This window comes from Oxyura jamaicensis, chromosome 27 (assembly GCF_011077185.1).
Source record: "Oxyura jamaicensis isolate SHBP4307 breed ruddy duck chromosome 27, BPBGC_Ojam_1.0, whole genome shotgun sequence".
Lineage (NCBI taxonomy): Eukaryota > Metazoa > Chordata > Aves > Anseriformes > Anatidae > Oxyura > Oxyura jamaicensis.
Window position 1 is genome coordinate 3,243,632 of NC_048919.1, and position 15,685 is coordinate 3,259,316.

The 15,685-nt window shown below is 61.6% G+C and overlaps 2 protein-coding genes across 6 annotated transcripts; both read left to right on the forward strand.

Moving 5' to 3' along the window:
• Nucleotides 1–75: 75 nt before the first annotated feature.
• Nucleotides 76–10,712, forward strand: AOC3 (amine oxidase copper containing 3). 5 transcript variants are annotated; one of them, XM_035347836.1, is made up of 5 exons: nucleotides 1,860–3,422; nucleotides 3,555–4,155; nucleotides 9,267–9,552; nucleotides 9,744–9,873; nucleotides 10,107–10,712. In XM_035347836.1, the coding sequence occupies exons 1-5, from the start codon at nucleotides 2,589–2,591 to the stop codon at nucleotides 10,443–10,445; spliced, it is 2,190 nt and encodes a 729-aa protein (XP_035203727.1). In that variant the 5' UTR covers nucleotides 1,860–2,588; the 3' UTR covers nucleotides 10,446–10,712. The 5 variants fall into 5 exon arrangements, with proteins under 5 accessions (XP_035203729.1, XP_035203726.1, XP_035203727.1 ...); XM_035347837.1 differs by lacking the exons at nucleotides 1,860–3,422; nucleotides 3,555–4,155 and adding exons at nucleotides 6,974–7,247; nucleotides 7,401–8,304; XM_035347838.1 differs by lacking the exons at nucleotides 1,860–3,422; nucleotides 3,555–4,155 and adding an exon at nucleotides 76–310.
• Nucleotides 10,713–10,990: 278 nt separating this feature from the next.
• LOC118178926 (membrane primary amine oxidase-like) lies at nucleotides 10,991–14,880 on the forward strand. The gene is made up of 4 exons (XM_035347834.1): nucleotides 10,991–12,849; nucleotides 13,054–13,339; nucleotides 13,974–14,103; nucleotides 14,233–14,880. Exons 1-4 carry the CDS (start codon nucleotides 11,067–11,069, stop codon nucleotides 14,530–14,532), a joined length of 2,499 nt encoding a protein of 832 aa, XP_035203725.1. The 5' UTR covers nucleotides 10,991–11,066; the 3' UTR covers nucleotides 14,533–14,880.
• The last annotated feature ends 805 nt before the right edge of the window (nucleotides 14,881–15,685 follow it).

Consider the following 15,685-nt stretch of genomic DNA (forward strand, 5'->3'; position numbering starts at 1 on the left):
AATAAACAGCAGGAGGATGGAAATGCTCCGTGGTGGGTACGGGACAGCATCACGGGGCAGTCGGACTGGTGAGCTGAGTCGAGGTATGAGCACCAAGCAGGTCGTAAACAAGTTGCGCTGCTGGTGGTGAGACGTGTAATTTATAAAATTCTAGGTTTGCTTGGAGTTGCCTCGGGTTTCTTCTGGAGAAGGTGCACAAAAGCAGCTCCTGCGTGGCCCTTAAAGATCCCCGACGGCTTAGGACCGAGGCAGCTTTCGTGGCTCTGCAGGCTCAGGGAACTGCTCAGCTTCCTGAGCTTTCTGCTGCGAGGTGGGGACGGGTTCAGGGCTCTTCTGCAACAGAGCCTCCAGAAAGTGCAGGCTGATTCTTGTAATAAACTTTTAAAAAGTCTTCAGCTTGAAAAGTACAACAGAAATCACGTTAAATAAGGTGATGTTAGATGTGAGACCCATGGCAGAGGCAGCACGGGGAGCTTTGTTGGTGCTAGCTGCGCCCTGCGGCCCTGGGCTGCGTGCTGCGGGCTCGTTCGTCACGGGGACGTCAGTGCAGGTTGGGGCTTCTGTGCTTTTGTTGCCTTCCAAATACCCGGCGTGCACACAAATAAGCGTTCCCACACTTTATTTTCAGCCATCTGACAGGCAGGCTGCAGGGCTGAGTTGTGATTTGCGGGGCAGCGTACGGCCTGTGGAGCTTATCCAGTTCTCTTCAACTACGGCCGTGCTGCTCGGAAAATGACAGGCTGTAATTGCAGCGTATGCCTCGGCTTTTAGGGCCTTGGGATGCAAACCCAAGAGGCGAAGTCAAAAGTAAATTAGCTGTTCTTTTGGACTTCAGGGAAACGTGGACGTGGTGCGTGCAGCCTCCGGGCTTTGTGCAGCAGTCCCAACTCGGTGGTACCCCCGGAGTGGGGTACCGTGCTCTAGGCTTGCACCAGAAGGGAATTCTTCTTTCAACCCTAACCCCAGGTAACCCTCAAAGCCTTGCTGACCTAAGTTGGAAGGCTGACTTGGGAATCGACACTTGGGTGCTCAGTCGGGGGCTGCTCAGGCTCCTCCTGCCATCAGAGTGGAAAGTCGGTGAGAGCAAAGCTGAAACCTGTTGCGATCTGCGCAGCCGAGGCTCTTTTAGCACCTCGTCCTGTCTCTTCCCATTGCTTGTGTCCCATTCTCGTTTAGCACCTCGTCCTGTCTCTTCCCATTGCAGAGCGATCCCCTCTCCGGCCCTGTGACAGGACCAGCCGTGGCTCCGGGGGCTTTGCTGGCGCACCAGCAGGCGAGCGGAGGCGAGTCGTGCTGACGCGCAGCGACCGTGCTTCTCCCCTGCCTGCACAGCTGCAGCTGAGGCTAAAGAAGGCTGAGAGCTGCCCATGGTGGTGAGGATAATGGAGCGTGTCCTAAAGCCACGGGGCTTTCCGTCTGCCAGCGTGGTATCTGCTAAGAGAGGCCGAGGAGATGGCTGAGCCCAGGGCAAGACGTGCGGCGGAGGAAGGGCGCGAGGCAGAGCTGCGGGCTGGAGGAGGGCCAGTCTCCCACCAGGAAACTCTGACAGAGGAGGAAGGGAAGGCCAGGGTGAGGCGAGGTGAGGCTGGCAGCTGGAGTGGAAACGTTGGGTCGAATCTCCAGCCTTGGTTCTCTTGGATTCGTCGTGCTTCTCGGCACCAGCTCGGGGGCAGGCAGGGAGCGTGGCTGAAGCGGCGCGTCTCGTCTGCGGCGGGATGGAGCACCCAGCGCTGCTCGAGGGCTGTCGGTGATGCTCCGAGAGCAGCGGCGGCTGAGGGCAGCTCTCACGATCTTGGGGAGGGTCTCCTGGAGGAACAAGGTTGGCCTTGTCCTCGAGGGAACTTCTCCGAAGCTGTGCCTCAGTTTGTGTTTGGATTTGAGGCAGAGGCAAAAGCTGCTTGATCTCGTTTCAGTGGAATTCAGGGGGATTAATTAGTTAAGGGCTGTTCAGAGGTGCAAACTAAGGGCTAGTTGTTCGCGGCGCCTTGGGACCTGAATCTCGTCCTGAACTACATCTCTCCGTGCCTGCCAAAGTTTTCCTACTGCTACACAGATGGATGTGTTCTCAGCAAAGGCTTCCACGTGGAAGATTTTAAAAAGTAAAACAAAAAGCACCTCCAAGCTCGAAATGGTGCTGCCAGGGGGAACGTTTACAAGGAAGCAGCCAGGTAAACAAGGAAATTCGGTGAGTTGCAAAGTGAAATTTGCAGTGTGGCAACAATTCCCAGCCTGTGAGAGGCTCCCAGTCGTCCCAGCCACCTCGGGCTGACTGCAGGATCCTCGCTTTTACAGGCAGCCTCAGGAAGCTGGGCTGGACTGAAAAAGTAACAGAATGATGTGAAGCTTGTCTGAGTCACTGACCCCGCATCTCCACTGGTTCTTTCAGGGCACTGCTCTTGGAGGAACTCAGAGCAGGCTGCAGCTGAGTGAGGTCTGCCCTTTCTGGTCACCACGAATTTCAGATCTCCTCCCCTCGCCTCTCCCAGCCTTTTGTGCTCTCCGTGCTAATCCATCCAGTGCAGCGTTAAACTGACAGAGGCAGCAGTTGGAAACCCTGCTCAGGAAGAGCCTGAGGACCAGCAGCAGGCATGCACATGAAAACCGCGCTCATCCTCCTCGTGCTGGCTTTTGCCACGATCTTTGCCCTGGTCTGCGTGCTGCTGACCAGGGTACCGGCCCCCGGCACCTGCCAGCACCAGCCCCCGGAGCCCGAGGTCCCGGAGGACGGCCGCAGCCTGGTGTTTGCCGATCTGACGCCCGAGGAGCTGGCGCGAGTGGTGCGGTACCTGCAGGGCAGCCTCGGGGTGCCGCTGGTGGACGCCTCGCGTGCCAAACCCTCCGACAACTGCATCGCCTCTGTGGACGTGCAGCTCCCTGGCAAGGCGGAGGTGCTGCAATTCCTGGATGGAGGGGGGGCTCGCCCGCCCCGGGAGGCGCTGGCCGTGCTGTACTTCGGTGACCAGGCGGACCCCAACGTCACCGAGTACGTGGTGGGGCCTCTGCCGGTGCCAACGTATCACCGGGACGTCACGGTGCAGAAGTACGGGGGGAAGGTGCCGTACCACCGCAGACCGACGCTGGCTGTTGAATACCAACAGATCGCAGGATTTTTTAAGAGCCGAGTGTTCCCCGCGGCCCCGTCTTTCATGCGTCAGGTGATGGAGTACGACGGGACCAGCCTGGCAGCGGTGACTGCTGCTCCCCGTGGCTTCCAGTCTGGCGATCGGGCCACCTGGTACGTCTTGTTCCAGAACGTGAGCGGGTTCTTCCTGCACCCCGTGGGGCTGGAGGTGCTGGTGGACCACAGCAGCCTGGACATCGGCCAGTGGGCGGTCAGCAGGGTCTTCTACAATGGGCAGTACTACAGGGACATGGCTCAGCTGGAGAGTGCCTACGTGCAGGGCCGCATCAGCGTGGAGAAGGTGAGGAAAGCGCCGCCGGACGGGGACTTCTCATCCATGAGACCGCGAGCGCCTTCGGCTGCGCCATTCCCCTTGCAGTACGAGCCGCAGGGCCCCCGCTACAGCGTGAGGAAGAACCACGTCGCCTTCCAGGCCTGGAGCTTTGCCTTTGGGATGAGCGTGAAGACGGGCCTGCGGCTGTTTGACATCAGATACAAGGGGGAGAGGGTTGTCTACGAGCTGAGCGTGCAGGAGGCGCTGTCGGTGTACGGCTCCAACTGCCCCGGGGGGATGTCGACGCGGTACATGGACGGGAGCTTTGGCATCGGGCGCTACACCTCCCCGCTGGTGCGCGGGGTCGACTGCCCCTATTTAGCGAGTTACGTGGACGTGCACTATCTCGCTCATTCCCAGGACATCAGAACGATTAAAAATGCCCTCTGCGTCTTTGAGCAGAACCTGGGCTCCCCGCTGCGGCGCCACTTCTCCAACCTGCAGTCGCTGTACTACGGCGGGCTGGTCAACTCCGCGCTGGTCCTTCGGTCCATCACAACCGTGGGCAACTATGATTACATCTGGGACTTCATCTTCTACCAGAATGGGGCCATTGAGGCCAAAGTCCAGGCCACGGGGTACGCGAGCTCCTCCTTTTTCCATGGGGATGGTCTGCGGTACGGCAATAGGGTCTGGGAGCACACGCTGGGGACAATTCACACCCATTCCATCAACTATAAGGTGGACTTGGATGTGGGAGGTAGGTCCGGGTCTTCCTCTAACTCCTGCCGTTACAGTGGTAAACCCCAGAGCTTCTGGGGGGATTGCCTCCTAGTCCGTGGAGTCCCTCCTAACTGACATCTGATCTCTGCTTTTTCGCTCTCTCAACCTCTTACTTCATTGCTAAGTTATTTTTCTATGTGTTAAATAGCCTGTCCAGGTCATGGAGTTGGAGGCAGAGCGAGTTGTCTGGGTGCTCTGTGTTCAGCCCGGGGAAAGCATGGAAAGGCAGCGGCTGCCAAACGTTTGAGTTTCCTTGAGGCCTCACGTCTGGCACGGGGTGTGTTGCCATAAGCGTGGCCAGACAGACGGGGCGGACGCGGCCCTGTCTGCAGGAGTGGAGGTGTGAGCCGCTCCTGCGACGCCTGGCGCTGCTTTGGGACTTCACTTACAACTCGGAAAATTCCCGTCCGTGCCTCCTCTGCCCGGCGTGCGGCAGGGTGGCGGCACCGCGGGGCTGACCTCTGGCAGCTCGGTCCCTGCCTCCCTTTTGAGGAATCCCTCCTCGGTTGGATCCTGAGCCTCTAGCTGTGAAGCTGTTGCAGAGAGAGGGAGAAATCCCCGCTCCTCCATGCGGGCAGGGCTTTTGGCAGCAGGTCCCTGCAGGAGCAGCTCTCTGCCGCAGCCAAGGGTGAAATGGCCACGCTGGGATGCGCGGGCTGGATGCGTGGGGTTTATTTCCCCTCCGGGACTGATCCAGAAACCGCAGCTCAGCACGGCGCAGGGGCAGCACCGGGTGTGGCAGGCACCAACTGGCGGCGGTGCTGGGTGTCTGTCACCAAAACCTGCTCCTGTAAGAGGTGGGGGAGAAAATCTGCCAGACCACCGGCGGGTCGGGGGCTGCATCTGTGCGTGCTGGAGAAGCAACGTGGCTCCTCTCAGCCCTGCTGAGCGCGGGGCTGGTGGCTGGGAGCTGCAGGTGACAGCGGGTCAGGAGTGGCACGAGTCCTCCGTGTGGAGCGGGGTTGTGCCCCCGTGTCCCCGGGATGTGTGTGGCCTTGAGAAATGCTGTGGCTGTCATCTGTGGCCGAAGGCAGGGCTGACACCGGTGCCCTTCCTGTAAACAAGGCTTGCAAATGTGCTAAAACAGAGTTCCTGCACGGTGACAAGGTCCAGCGCTGTGGCTGCTGTGTCCCTGCTTTTCCCCGCTTTGTTTACAGACCCAGAGCCCTGGCCTGAAAGCTCTGGGGAATTGTGTCAGGCCCGGCCTTGGTCCACTTGGCGAGGGAAAGGGAGAGCTTGTCCCAAGCACCGGGGTTAGAAGCAACGTGTGGCGCTCAAGAGGAGTCCTCGCAACCCCAAATCCTGTAAAGCAAAACTGGAGCAGGGCACAGCAGAGCCTCTCCAGCACAGGTTCCTCGCATCCCAGTCTGAGGCTGGCGCGGGACCTGCAGGGGAAATGTGCAAGTGTTCCCTGGCTGGATGTGAGACAAGCCAGAAGCTCCTAAATTAACACAGTGGTGGAAAATTGGTGCAGAGCTGTAGTGGTTTCAGCCCCTGCACTGTGCCTTGAGCTCTGTCCCTACCAGCCAGCTGTGATGAGGACTGTGGTGGCCGGTTGAGCTGTCCTCGGCTGTCCCCAACGCGGGCCTGCCCTTGTAGGAGCTGTCGGCACCCCCCTGGCTGCAGGGGGTCTGGCAGAGGAGGGGCTGCGACCCCCAGGTGTGCGCACAGAAGGGCACAGCCTTCCCCTTCAGGCCCTTTTGTGTCCCTGCCGGCTCCTGCCCAAGGGTCCTGGTGGGGGGAGAGGGGCTGGTGGGGGATGGATCAGTGCCGTGAGCTGCCCGTCCTCATGAGCCCCTCTGCCTGCAGCTGGTACTGCTTGCAGTTACTGCTGGGGTTTGGCAAACGCCGCCTGATCTCATCAGGGAGCTTCCTCCCATCTCAGCCCTTCTGCCAGCACCAGAACTGGAGCAGCCAGGTCCCTCCCCTTAGGGCTGGGAAGGACTCGGAGGTGACAGGGAGACGAGCTGTGGCGGTGCTGGGGGCTCTTGGTCTCTCCGGGAGCGCCAGGCAGGACCAGCTCATGGGGTGCCCGTGCTGCAGAAGGAGCCAACCTGGCTGAGCCAGCCCCATGGCATCACCGTGCTCCCCATCCCGTACCCGCAGCCCACCGAGCTCCTTGGTCCAGCACGGGATGAGGCAGGCAGGAGGGGTGCTGGGTCTGGGCAGCTTGTGCCTCAACCTGGGTGCTGGCCCCGTCGGGTGCATGCTGGATCCACGGAGCATCCGTGAGATGGGACAGGGCGTCCCGGGAGATGCACTGGGACAAGCGAACGCCCTGGTGCTGCCCTGCAGCAGGGAAACCGCTGGGTAACCCGGGGCAGGAGTCGGGCGCCAGCTGCCCAGCTCGGTGCGCCCGGGGTGGGGAGGGAACAGGCAGAACTGGCTGGGAGCTGCGCGCGGAGTCGCCGGTGAGCTCCAGGTTTCCTCCCCACATCGGAAGCGACGCCTTCACGCCCACAGCCAGCGACTGAATTAAGAGCTTGGGCTGCAGGTGAGGGACGCAGTCTGGACGCCGCAGTCGAGCCCCGCACGCTGTCTCAACGCTCGGAGAGATGAACCCCAGGCTCCCCTACGTCCTCCTGTTCGGGGCTGCGGTGGTCATCTTCATTCTCTCCTGCATGCTGCTGAGCAGAGGGAGGCGATCGCCCGTCTGTGAATCCCAGCCCCGCAGCGCGGAGAAGACGGGGTCCAGGAGCCACAGCCTGGTGTTTGCCGATCTGACGCCTGAGGAGCTGGCGCGGGTGGTGCGGTACCTGCAGGGCAGCCTCGGGGTGCCGCTGGTGGACGCCTCGTGTGCCAAACCCTCCGACAACTGCATTGCCTCCGTGGACGTGCAGCTCCCTGGCAAGGCAGAGGTGCTTCAGTTCTTGGATGGAGGGGGGGGCTCGCCCACCCCGGGAGGCACTGGCTGTGCTCTATTTTGGCAACCAGGCAAACCCCAACGTCACCGAGTACGTGGTGGGGCCTCTGCCGGTGCCAACATATCACCGGGACGTCACGGTGCAGAAGTACAGGCGGAAGGTGCCGTACCACCGCAGACCGATGCTGGGCAGTGAGTACGAGCAGGTGGGAGCCTTCCTGAAGATGGTGGCATTCGCTGCAGCCCCCTCCTTCCTGCAAGAAGTACTTGACTACGATGGCACCAACGTGGCGTTTCAATGCACGGCTCCTCACGGGTTCAGGTCCGGGGACCGCAAGTCGTGGTTCGTCGTCTTCCAGAACGTGAGCGGGTTCTTCCTGCACCCCGTGGGGCTGGAGGTGCTGGTGGACCACAGCAGCCTGGACATCGGCCAGTGGGCGGTCAGCAGGGTCTTCTACAATGGGCAGTACTACAGGGACATGGCTCAGCTGGAGAGTGCCTACGTGCAGGGCCGCATCAGTGTGGAGAAGGTGAGGAAAGCGCCGCCGGACGGGGACTTCTCGTCCATGAGACCGCGAGCGCCTTCGGCTGCGCCGTTCCCCTTGCAGTACGAGCCGCAGGGCCCCCGCTACAGCGTGAGGAAGAACCACGTCGCCTTCCAGGCCTGGAGCTTTGCCTTTGGGATGAGCGTGAAGACGGGCCTGCGGCTGTTTGACATCAGATACAAGGGGGAGAGGGTTGTCTATGAGCTGAGCGTGCAGGAGGCGCTGTCGGTGTACGGCTCCAACTGCCCCGGGGGGATGTCGACGCGGTACATGGACGGGAGCTTTGGCATCGGGCGCTACACCTCCCCGCTGGTGCGCGGGGTCGACTGCCCCTATTTAGCGAGTTACGTGGACGTGCACTATCTCGCTCATTCCCAGGACATCAGAACGATTAAAAATGCCCTCTGCGTCTTCGAGCAGAACCTGGGCTCCCCGCTGCGGCGCCACTTCTCCAACCTGCAGTCGCTGTACTACGGCGGGCTGGTCAACTCCGCGCTGGTCCTTCGGTCCATCACGTCTCTGGGCAACCATGACTATGTTTGGGACTTCATCTTCTACCAGAACGGGGCCATTGAGGCCAAAGTCCAGGCCACGGGGTACCCAAGTTCATCCTTTCTCCATGGGGATGGTCTGCGGTACGGCAATAGGGTCTGGGAGCACACGCTGGGGACAATACGAACCCATTCCATCAACTATAAGGTGGACTTGGATGTGGGAGGTAGGTCCAGGTCTTTCTCTGTTTTGTGCCCTCCATAGATGCTTACAGACTGCTCAGACTCTGTGTTTTGTGGTCCTTACATGGGTTTTTCTTTCCACGCGCGGGGCAGGGTGATGTGCTCCCATAGAGCTGCGGCGGTCGGGGCCTTCCCCCTTTAGGATGAGTTTTGAGTATTTCTGTTTAAGAAGAAAAAATTGGGGTGTGGATTGCGAAACCCTAAACACAGGAGAAGGGCATGTGAAGAGTCAGACTGTGGCTGCTTGTTGCTGGAAGGGGAGGCGTGGGGTTCAAAGTCTTGTTCACATCAGAAAGAGGATGAAAGCGAGCACTGCGGTGGCTGTGCGTGGGTCCTCTTTGGCAGGTTCTGGCACTGACCTCGACTTCAGGTCCCAAGGCTCTGGTCCAAGTTTTTTTTGGGAGGTGGAGACTCGGCTGGAGGCCGGCAGAGGTTTGCTGCTGGGGTCCGTGCACAGGGCCCCTCTGCCAGCACCGTGCTGGCCCTTGAGCTCACTCAGTCAGCTCTCTGCCATCCCATCCCCATTTATCTGCCTCTCCCATTGCTCCGAGCCCCTGGCTGACGCATCCTCTTTGTGGACAGACCAGAGCTGCTCCGCTTTTGTGATGTGCAAATGCGCGCGGAGCCTGCGCTCCTCCTGGCGTGTCCTCGCAGGATGTGTGCTGATGAGCAGAAACAGTGCCCGGGCCATCGGGTGCTTGGGCTAATTAGGCTGGGCTCACACTGGGAAGCAAACTGGTTCTTCTGCCCATGGAGGTTTCCTTCTTCTGGTCCCCAGGGACGGCACTGCATGCCACAGAGTGGTGTTGCCTGGGTTCGACAGACGTAGGCGATAGCAAAGGCCTGCAGCGCTGGGGAGTGGTGCTTGGAGCCTGGGGTGCAGGAGGGTAGGATGAGGGGGGTGGGCTCTGGCTGCTGGAAAGTTCCTCACCTCTTGTCCTCGTAGGGGTGAAAAACTCCCTGGTGGCTCACGACATGGCGTTTGAGATGGCGCGGGCTCCCTGGAACCCCGAGCAGCAGATCGAGCGGCCGCGGCTCACCAAGAGAGTCCTGGACACGGAGGACCAGGCAGCTTTCCGGCTCCAGTCCAAGATACCCAGATACATCTACTTTGCGGCCAACAGCAAAAACAAGTGGGGCCACCAGCGGGGTTACAGGATCCAGATCGTCAGCTTTGCAGGGGACCACGTCCCCGAAGCCAGCTCCATGGAGAGGGCCATCAGCTGGGCAAGGTCAGGCTGCTGCAATGGTGGCACCGGGTTCTCCAAGATGCCTCCAGCATCTGGCTGGGGAGGCATCACGGGGATGCTCCCCGTGGAGAGGGATGGGGTGGAGGCTCCCCAGGGCTGGGGTTACTGCAGGGGATCAGCCTGGTGCTCTGCAGGCTCTGGGGAGCTGGTCTCAACTGCGTTCTTGTCCTCAGGTACAAGCTGGCTGTCACCAGGAGGAAGGAAGAGGAGCCCACCAGCACCAGCATCTACAACCAGAACGACCCCTGGACGCCCACCGTCGCCTTTGCTGACTTCATCGACAACGAAACCATCACCAACGAGGTGAGTGGGGTCTGGGGCCGTGGTGCCCACTGTGGGGCTGAGCAGGAGCTGGAGCTGCTGGTGCTGGCTGTGCATTGTCCATGCATTGCCCGTGGGCTCAGCCGGGACAGCAGCAGCTCCGGGGAGGGGATCTGAGCGCTCGTGGGCTGTGGGTGCCCACCAAGGCTCCCTCTGTGGTCCAGGCACAGATTTTAGTCCGAAATAACCGGGGTCATGTAACTCCTCCTGCCTAGGACCTGGTGGCCTGGATAACTGCTGGCTTCCTCCACATCCCGCACTCGGAGGACATTCCCAACACCGTCACGGTGGGGAACTCGGTCGGCTTTCTCCTGCGCCCCTACAACTACTACGACTTGGACCCCTCCATATACTCGCACGACGGCGTCTTTTTCACCAGTGAGCAGGACTTCACGGCGTGCGAGGTCAACCCTATCGCGTGCCTGCCCAAAACAGCCTCCTGCTTGCCCAATTTCCCCCCGTTCACCTACGACGGATTCAAAAACACAAGCAAGCTTTACTGTTCCATGAGCCACGAGGCTGACCAACCTGTTACGGATTTTCGTTCTTTTTGAGTGAAGTTTGTTTTTGTTTTTGTTTTTTCAGTCGTAACTTCACTTTTTCTTGTTGCTTTTAACTTAGTGCTCGGCGCGAGGGGAGCGTAATCGTCCCGGCGCGCTGCCAGGCGGCAGCCTGATTTATCTCCATTAATTGCTAAATCCGGGTCTGTTTTGGGGAGGGTTGGAGGGACGGGGGGTAGAAGCGAGAAAATCCTGTTCCTCTGCTGTAGCAGCGAATGCCGTGTAGTGCCTATCTCAGGTTTTAAAAACGAAATGAAAAGATGTGGTGCTATCCATCCCGCCTGTCTCGTTCTTACGGCTTCCAACAGCGGCTGCTGGGGGGGGGGGGGGGGACGCTGGGGCTCTGTGGGGCTGGACAGGGGAGGGTCCAGGGCTGGGCTCCGCAGCGTGGGGGCACCGGGCTCGGTGCAGGGCAGCAGTGGCCCCGTGGGCTCTTCTGGGGTGTGGAGGGAGGGAGGTGCTGGGAGGAGAGCTGGTTTCTCCCCGCTGTCCGGATCTGTCCTCCCTGAGGGCTGCAGCGTAGCCTGCGGGACGGGACGGGAAGGACGGGTGCAGAAGAATGAGGTTTATTTAAATTTGTGACCCGCCGGGGGAAGCAGAGCCAAGTTGCCTTTTATGGTTCCCAGCAAATCCCAGGCACGTCCGAAAACATCACCCTACGCCCTCCCTGCGAGCTCGTCTGGGCTGTTCCCGGAGTGGAAAAACGGGGAGAAAAAAAAAAAAAAAACAACGAACCAACCCCACAACCCCACCAGCCCCTGCTGCTGCTGCAGGTCCTGGAGAGTTTCGCAGCTGGAAAGCCCACCCTGCCCCGCTGCAGCAGCCATGAACATGAAAACGGCGCTCATCATCCTGCTGCTCCTGGCTCTGGCCACGATCTTCGCCCTGGTCTGCGTGCTGCTGACCAGGGTACCGGCCCCCGGCACCTGCCAGCACCAACCCCCAGAGCCCGAGGTCCCGGAGGACGGCCGCAGCCTGGTGTTTGCCGATCTGACGCCCGAGGAGCTGGCGCGAGTGGTGCGGTACCTGCAGGGCAGCCTCGGGGTGCCGCTGGTGGACGCCTCGCGTGCCAAACCCTCCGACAACTGCATCGCCTCCGTGGACGTGCAGCTCCCTGGCAAGGCGGAGGTGCTGCAATTCCTGGATGGAGGGGGGGCTCGCCCGCCCCGGGAGGCGCTGGCCGTGCTGTACTTCGGTGACCAGGCGGACCCCAACGTCACTGAGTACGTGGTGGGGCCTCTGCCGGTGCCAACGTATCACCGGGACGTCACGGTGCAGAAGTACGGGGGGAAGGTGCCGTACCACCGCAGACCTGTTACCGGTGTGGAATACGTGGCCATCAGTGCCCTCATCCACCACGAGCTGAGGAAGGCACCGCGCCTCCTCGCCGCGTGCTGTGCCTCCGATGGCACCGACCTGGCCGCACTCACCACAGCCCCCCGCGGCTTCAAGTCCGGGGACCGCGCCTCCTGGTTCGTCCTCTTCCACGCCGTGGCCGGCACCGGCTACTACGTGCTGCCGGTGGGGCTGGAGGTGCTGGTGGAGCACGGGGAGCTCGACATCTCCCTGTGGTACCTGAGCCAGGTCTTCTACAACGGGCACTACTTCTCCAGCATGGCAGAGCTGGAGGGTGCCTTTGTGGCCGGCTTGCTGGAGGTGATCCAGGTGGAGAAGCCGCAGGATGCCACGGTGATGGGCTCCATGAGACCCCGGCGCCCTCCTGGCGCCCCGGGGCCGCTGCAGTACGAGCCCCAAGGTCCCCGTTACAGCATCAGGAACAACCACGTCACGTTCCAGGGCTGGAGCATCGCCTTCGGCATGAACCCCAACACCGGCCCGCGCCTCTTCGATATCCGTTACCGCGGGGAGAGGATTATTTACGAGCTCAGCCTGCAGGAAGCCCTAGCTCTGTACGGCTCCAACTGCCCCGGAGGCATGTCCACCCGCTACCTCGACGGCAGCTTTGGCATCGGCAGGTTTGCCTACGAGCTGGTCCGGGGCGTCGACTGCCCCTACACAGCCACCTACGTGGACCGGCACTACCTGGCCGAGTCGGACGTCCCCAGGACGAACCAGAACTCGTTGTGTGTCTTTGAGCACGACGCCGCCCTCCCTCTGCGGCGCCACTTCTCTGACATGCAGTCCTTGTACTACGGCGGGCTGCGCAAAAGCGTCCTGGTCATCCGCGCCGTCTCCACCCTGATCAACTACGACTACGTCTGGGACTTCATGTTCCACAGCAACGGGGCCGTGGAGGTCCGGGTCCATGCCACCGGCTACATCAGCTCCTCCTTCTTCCACGGCCGAGGCACCGACTACGGCAACAAGGTTGGGCCCCACACACTGGGGACGATGCACCTCCACCACATCCACTACAAGGTGGACCTGGACATCGACGGTAAGGCTCGACTCGCGCGGTCACGAGGGTTTTGCCTGTCCTTGGCATGTCTGGGGGCTCCAAAGGTTGAGTTACGGGGGACAAAGTGTGTCTTTGGGGGCAAAAGTGCTGCCTGTATTCCTGGGATGCAGAGCAGGGCAGTTCCCCGGCTGCATTTCCTGGTGGGGATGGAGCTCGAAGGGATTTTTCCCTTTTGCTTCGCAGGCCAGCTGAACTCACTGGAGGCCCAGGACATGGGCTACGAGCTGCTGAGGGCCCCCTGGAGCCTGCAGAACACCCTCGAGCGGCCGTTCCTCCGCCGGGACAGGCTGGAGCGGGAGAACGAGGCGGCGTTCCCGCTCGACGCCCCCCTGCCCCGTTACCTCTCCTTCACCGGCCCCAGGCCCAACCGGTGGGGACACGCGCGCAGCTACCGGCTGCAGGTGGTCAGCTCCCCCGGGAAGCATCTGCCCGACAGCAGCTCCATGGAGAGGGCCGTCAGCTGGGGCAGGTAGGTGTGGGGCTGGGGCAGCAAATGGCATGGGGAGGGTGGTGCACGGGCAGCCCCTTGTCCTGTGCCAAGGGAACCCTCCGGTGCCAGCCCCTGTGGGTGCTGAGCCTCTTCCCGGTCACCGCGTCCCTGTCTTGGTCCCCTCCTCTCTGTGGTCTGCCGAGCGCGGCTGCAAGGAAGGGTTAAACAGCAAACTCGCCTGTTTCTTGGCTCTGAATAATCCCTAGAAAAGTTGCTCAACGGCATCCATTCATAGCAGTTCCCATGCATGAATCTGACCCCCGATGAGTTCAGTTTCCAGCGATCACACGTGTTTTCCCCTGCGGGGGCAGCGGGGCTCCCAGAGCAGTGCTGCTACCCCCAGGTCTTGACATCTCCACGTGAGGACAGGATGCTTTTTGGGAAAACGCTTCGTTTAACCTCAGCATTGGCTCCTGACCAGGGTGAAATGGAAGGGGGAGGTTGTTTGAGTTAGACCTGGCAGAGGCTGAAGGCGAAGCACCGAGCTGAGCCTTGCAGGGGCAGCAAAGCCCCCGAGGCACCGGGGCTGCTACCTGGAGCTGCAGCCAGCCCCGGGCCCCATCCCAGTGTGGCGATGCCCGGGGGCACGGATGAGCCCCCCCTTCTCCCACAGGTACAAGCTGGCCGTCACCAGGAGGAAGGAAGAGGAGCCCACCAGCACCAGCGTCTACAACCAGAACGACCCCTGGACGCCCACCGTCGTCTTCGCCGACTTCATCAACAACGAAACCATCACCAACGAGGTGAGGGGAGCTGGGCACCGTGGGTGCTGCTCCTGGCCAGGCTGAGGCTTTGCCTTCCAGAGGCAAAACCGGGTAGGAATGGGGCTGGGATGGTCCCGTGCAGCCTGACGGGGTGCTCTGTGTGCCCAGGACCTGGTCGCCTGGATTACTGTGGGGTTCCTGCATGTCCCCCACGCCGAGGACATCCCCAACACGGTGACCGTGGGGAACAGCGTCGGCTTTTTCCTGAGGCCCTACAACTACTTTGATGAGGACCCCTCAGTGGATTCGCCCGACAGCATCTACTTCAGCAGCGAGCGGGAGGCGGAGGCGTGCGAGACCAACCCCCTCGCCTGCCTGCCCGCAGCTGCCTGCGCCCCACATCTGCCCCAATTCCGCTACGGGGGCTTCCTCAACATCAGCCTGCCCCCACCGCCCGGCGAGCTCTGATGGGGACGGGGACACCCGCGGGCATGGATGGCCCCCGTCCAGCCATGGGGCTGCATCCTTGGAGGGGTTTTGGTGACGGCGGGTGCGTGGCTGGCTCACTGGGACCTGCCCTGCTCTCCTACTCCTCCCCAGGGACATGGGTGTGGGGCTCCGTCCCACCGAGGTAGGTGGGTGCCCCCTGGGTGATGGAGCCACTCGGGACCAGGCTGCAGCTGCCCTCTGGGTGCTGTGGTCCTCGTTCAGGCACTGCCTTGGGACAGCAGCCCCCAAGGGACGCCTCCGCTGCAGCTCTGGGTGATGCTGGGTGCTCGGCTGCTGCAGTGGTGCTGAGCTCTGGGGCCAGGAACTGGGAACTAGGGGCGGGGGGGAGGGCAGGAACTGGGAATGGGGGCCAGGAACTGGGAATGGGGATGGTACACTGGGCTGCACTGGGTGCCCGCAGGGTGAGTGCGCTGCAGGAATCGGAGACGGCTCCAATAAAGAGGCACGCGAGTGCTTTTTCTGACCCAACTCTTGCGTAGCTGCCTCAGTGCCGCTGGTGGCCGGATCCTGGACATTGCGGTGCTGTGTCACTGCGGTGCCACTCTGCCAGCACCCACCGGAGAGGGCGAAGGGCTGGGGTCAGGCACAGAGCCCAGCGCCGCCGTGTGAACGTGCACCGGCCGTGCTCTTGGACCACGTGCGCTGGCAGCAGCCTCCGCTGCAAAATATGGGACAAACAAGGGAGTTAATGTGTAACAGCTGTACCGAGGCTGATTAATCGGTCCTGTCCTTGGCTGCTGCCCCGTGCCGTGTGCTCACCCCCCCCGGCGTGGGGACCCTTGCTCCGGTGCCACCGGTGCGTGCACAGCCCCAGATGCAGGACCCGGGAGCCCATCCCCGCTGCACTGGGATGGGTTTGGTGAGGATGGTTTGGCTCTGACCCCACTGCCCGGCCCCAGCACGTGGCTGCAACTGCCAAACACCGGCTGCTGCATGCCCGGGGGGCTCTGCGGGCACCTGCCCTCACCATGGGAGCTTCTCGAGGTTGTGCCACGATGGCCTCGAGGAGCCCTAATGGCAGCATGTGTCCGGCAGGGAGCTTGGATAGCACCGGGGCTGAGCTGCTGTGGCACAGGGAAAGGACTTGGGGTGGGAGGGGGTGGCTCTGCAT

Coding starts and splice junctions, on each gene's coding strand:
- AOC3 (XM_035347835.1), top strand. CDS start 2,589: ATGCACATGAAAACCGCGCTCATCCTCCTCGTGCTGGCTTTTGCCACG. Junction 4,156..9,266: donor GGTGGACTTGGATGTGGGAG/GTAGGTCCGGGT, acceptor TTGTCCTCGTAG/GGGTGAAAAACTCCCTGGTG. Junction 9,874..10,106: donor ACGAAACCATCACCAACGAG/GTGAGTGGGGTC, acceptor CCTCCTGCCTAG/GACCTGGTGGCCTGGATAAC.
- LOC118178926 (XM_035347834.1), top strand. CDS start 11,067: ATGGTTCCCAGCAAATCCCAGGCACGTCCGAAAACATCACCCTACGCC. Junction 12,850..13,053: donor GGTGGACCTGGACATCGACG/GTAAGGCTCGAC, acceptor TTTGCTTCGCAG/GCCAGCTGAACTCACTGGAG. Junction 14,104..14,232: donor ACGAAACCATCACCAACGAG/GTGAGGGGAGCT, acceptor CTGTGTGCCCAG/GACCTGGTCGCCTGGATTAC.